The sequence below is a fragment of the Hipposideros armiger genome, unplaced genomic scaffold (assembly GCF_001890085.2).
Source record: "Hipposideros armiger isolate ML-2016 unplaced genomic scaffold, ASM189008v1 scaffold_0, whole genome shotgun sequence".
NCBI classification, from domain to species: Eukaryota; Metazoa; Chordata; class Mammalia; order Chiroptera; family Hipposideridae; genus Hipposideros; species Hipposideros armiger.
In genome coordinates, this window is record NW_017731350.1 from 769,985 (window position 1) to 774,142 (window position 4,158).

General features: G+C 51.7%; 1 protein-coding gene across 1 annotated transcript in view; it reads right to left on the reverse strand.

Moving 5' to 3' along the window:
• TOGARAM2 (TOG array regulator of axonemal microtubules 2) overlaps positions 1-4,158 on the reverse strand; it is a 46,635-nt gene that overhangs the window by 23,072 nt on the left and 19,405 nt on the right. The window contains exons 9-11 of the mRNA XM_019638643.1: positions 2,989-3,139; positions 2,598-2,762; positions 155-308 (exon numbers count right to left, since the gene is read on the reverse strand). Of these exons, the coding sequence (XP_019494188.1) occupies positions 155-308; positions 2,598-2,762; positions 2,989-3,139 (470 nt within the window). The remainder of the gene's footprint in view (positions 1-154; positions 309-2,597; positions 2,763-2,988; positions 3,140-4,158) is intronic.

The window sequence follows — 4,158 nt, forward strand, 5'->3', positions numbered from 1 at the left end:
TCTCACACACACACACACACACACACACACACACACACACACACACCCCTCCCATGCAACCAGCCCTAGCAGTGGGAGAGGAGGCAGCTGGGGGGCCGAGCTATTCTGAACTCTCCCCCAGCCACAGCACACCAAGGGGAAGATGTCACCTCACCAGTCGCTGCTGTCGAGACACTGGAGGGCATCCATCAACCCCAGTTCTGGGTTTGAGAAAGGCCTCAACTCCTTAAAGTCTCGAAGTTCCATCTCCTCGTCCTCTTCGTCCCACTCGAGAGACCCCAAAGTAAGCATCGCAGGCAATGAGTTAGCTGCAGTCACAAAAATGAAAAGGCACATGGGAGCTTTCAGGAGAGGACCCAAGGCTTGGCCAGCAGCACGGAGCCCACCTTATGGGGCATCGAGGCGGGGGCATCAGGGAGAAGGGACTGCTGAGGACTGAAAAGCCAGCTCCTGGGCTCGGCTCCCTGGGCAGCCACGGAGACCGCCTAACTCTGCCTTTTGTTGACTTTTTCCATTCCTGCCTTTGCCCACCTGATTATTATAAACAAACTGGCCTGTGGTCTGCTGCTGATGTCATGTGACCAAGCCCAATGAGCCAGTGATGCACCCCAACCCTGCCCTATCTGTGGTCGGGGTGAGGCCAGTAAGTCTGTCCAGGGATGACTCCCCTATTCACTTTGGTGGCGCCCTAACCTCGTCCCCACCCGGGAGCCTGTGTTGTCAGCTTCTCCTTCCATCTTTTTGTGAAGTTGCCCCCAGGCCGGGAAGTGATGCAAAGGCCAAAGCCATTGGCCAGAGGGAGCAGGGGACAGTGAAAGCAGCGAGGAGACAAGGTAGCTTACTGGCACCCACGTGGTCAAAATGTGGCCACACTCGCAGGGACTGACAATAGGCAGGGATGTTTAAAAAGCAGATCATGTTTTCTAGGCTCTCCTTCCTAGGGGACAGATGCTATCGCGTTGTCGGAAAAGTCATGATGCATTTTTTCTGTTTTTCGTTGCAAAAATGCATTATGACTTTTCCGACAACCCAATAGAATCATAAAATCCTAGAAGAACAGGAAGTCAGTTTGGAAGTTATCTGTCTCATCTAATGCCCAAATCACACAGTTGAGGCATCAGAGGCCCAGAGAAACTAGCTCCCCCCGCCCCCCAACAGTCCCTCAACTCCTCTGTCAGCAGAGCCAGGACAAGAGGTCTTCTCTGAACCCAGAGCTCTCACTGCCACCTCTCACTTCATCTCCACCGGCATGGTTTTCACTCTGGCATACGTAGGAGGAGGTCCTGGGCACATCTGAGCTGCTGGGCAGTCCTTTACTTAAAGCCAAACAAAGATCTCATTCCTGCATTCTCTTCTCAGCTCTGCCATTGGAGCAAGACTCGCCAAAGACTAGCCAAAGTCTTAGTCCCTGTGGGCCATCATCACCTTGAGTGACCTTGTCTCTGGGCCTCAATTCTTCTGTTTAAAATGAGTGGGGTGGGTTAGATAGATCAATATTTCCCAAGGATCAACCATTCTATTACCAGTTTCGTGGGGTTTTGCCATATCTCTTAATTACCTGTGCTTTTATTTATATGCTATTTTTCTTAAAATCAAGCCATTTTTTAAATCCTACATAAGTTTATTTTAAAGGGAAGTTTATGCAACTACCATAATTACTTGGTAAACTAATATTAGTTGTCATAGAATATGATATTTACAGTAAATATTTACAGAAAAAGAACATTAGAAACTCTAGCTATAAAATTGCAGTCAGCTTCTGATGTCGCAAACCTGAAGAAAGATCTCTTTGTTTAAAAAGGATATTCGCAAGTCTTAAAGAGGTTCTAAAGACTAGCACCAAACGAAGACTTTCTACTTGATGGACTCAAAAGGATAGAAAGAGAATGAAAAAGGAGGTGAGTCAATATTATTCCTGGCGCAAAAAACACAGCTCTGTTCTACCATCATTGTCCCACCACATCCTACACTTAAACTTGGAACCAGGTTGGTCATTTTCAAGTGTTCTCTAGCAGCAAAATCTTTTAAAATGAAATCTCGCACGATGTCCAGTGTACAAAAAGGTGAGGCAAAATAGACGTTCTTCTGGCAGAATGTGGACAGAGCCTCCCTGGTTCCTTGGCACCTTTCTGAGCGTCCCACAGAATCTTTGGGTCCTTGGATCCTAGTCGGTACCCAGCTCTATCCAGCCCTGACATTTTATGAGACAACATGCAGGAACCCAAGGCCTTCCCAGAACCTTCTCTTCCTCCCGCCGTGTTGCCAGCTACTTCCATAGATGTTATTTCCCAACACCTGTGGTCCTCCTGGACCGGCAAGTCCTCTAGGACGTGTCACACAGGCTGAACACACCTGCCCGGCCATCCACAACTCCAGTTGCAGTATCCTGGGTTCCCAGCCTGGCCCATATATGCTTTTAACGCCCAGTTTCTGCTTCTCTTTCTGGAAAGGTGACCACACCCCAGGCTGCCCCCTACTCTAACATGGGCAACAGACACAAGCAGGGCAGTTGAGTTCACTTTTGCCAGGCCCCAAAGCATCCAGAGGCAGAACAGCAAGAGGGACACATGCCCCGTGCCAGCCGATTTGGGACCCACCTGAAGCATGGCGGGCAAAGCTGGGCTCCTGCTTGCTGACGGGGATACTGGGCAGTGAGGCCCGGTTGGCCCGCTTCCTTAGGGTGACGCCCATGTTGTTTCTGCGTGGGCTGCTCAGCCCAGTGGGCACAGACAGGGCCCTGCTGCCCTGGAGAGGAAGGAGGCCTGTGGAGGCAGAGGAAGTCCAGCATGGATGCCATCCTGTCTGTCCCGCAGCCCCAGTGTCCTCCTTTGGTAACGGGCCCAGGGGCGGGCTACAAGACAGCAGGCATGGCTCCCTGTCCAGTCTCAGGATGAAGAAGGCAGGCACGGTGGCAGCCCCTCTTTTGGCCAAGGTGTTGGCCACAGAGTCTCCCCAGCCTGAGGGAATCCTGCCCCGCACACCCAGTACCTTCCTTCATCAAGGTTCTCCGGGCGCCCAGGCTCTGAGACGCGAGCTCCCTCTCTCTCTCCGGCCCCTTCGCCCTCCGGAGCATCTCCACCTCCTTCATCTGCTTCAGCCGCACCTTCTCCTGGGCAGACTTGGAGATGGCGACCTGGATCTGGCACATGGTCAAGGCGAAGCCCATTACCCTTGGGGACCCAACTGTGCTTTCTATACTTCCATTCATTCAGGGGCTCAGACATGTGAAGGTCTCCTACGTGCCAGTCGCTGTCCTGGCAGTGAACAAAAATGACAGCCCTTGCTCCCAAAGAGCTGCCATGGGATGGAAACACCAGGGCAGAGAACAAACAGACCAGTCCTCAGCATCAGGCAATATGTGCCAGAAGGAAAGGAAGGGACAGAGCGTGACGGGGCTTCTGTGTTAGGTAGGAGGAGGGGAGGGGAGGTGGAGACGTAGATGAAGCGAGGCCGCAGGCCATGCAGCTTCTAGACGTGTTCTAAGCAGGGGGAACAGCGCATGCAGAGGCCCTGAGCCTGGAATGAGCTAGGCGTGGTGAGGGAGAGAGTAGGACACTGGTTGGAGTCCCCAAGTCCGAAGATGATAGGACACAGGGTTGGAGGTGGTGGATGGGGATAGACGCGATCGTGCACTGGGCCCTGTGGTTCATGGTGAGGACTCGGGCTTTTCCTCTGAAGGACCCAGAAAGCCACTGAAGATTTCGAGCAGAGGACTGACATGACCTGACTTCCATTTGAGGAGGGGGTTTTCTAAGTGTTGTGTTTTGTAACTTATTCTGAAATAATTTAAGATTCACAAAAAGGTGAAAAAATGGAACCCACAGTTCCCATGCGATGGGGTGATGGGCTTTGCCCTAGGGGAGCGGGAATGGGGATGGTACAATGGTCAGCTCTGAACATGTGTTGAAGTAGAGCCCACTGCTTTCGCTGATGTGTGAGGTGTGGGATGAGAGAGAGAGAGGGGGCAAGCATGGGCCCAATATTTTTGGCCAGTGCAGCTGGAAGGCTGGAGTTGCCTTTTACTGCCACCCACTGATAGGGGACACTGGAGAAAGAGGTTTTGGGGGAGTAAGGTTTCAACAGTTGAGTTTTGGACAAGGTAAGTTTGAAAGATAATTACATACCTAAACAGGATGGTATCAACATACCAGGTCTGAC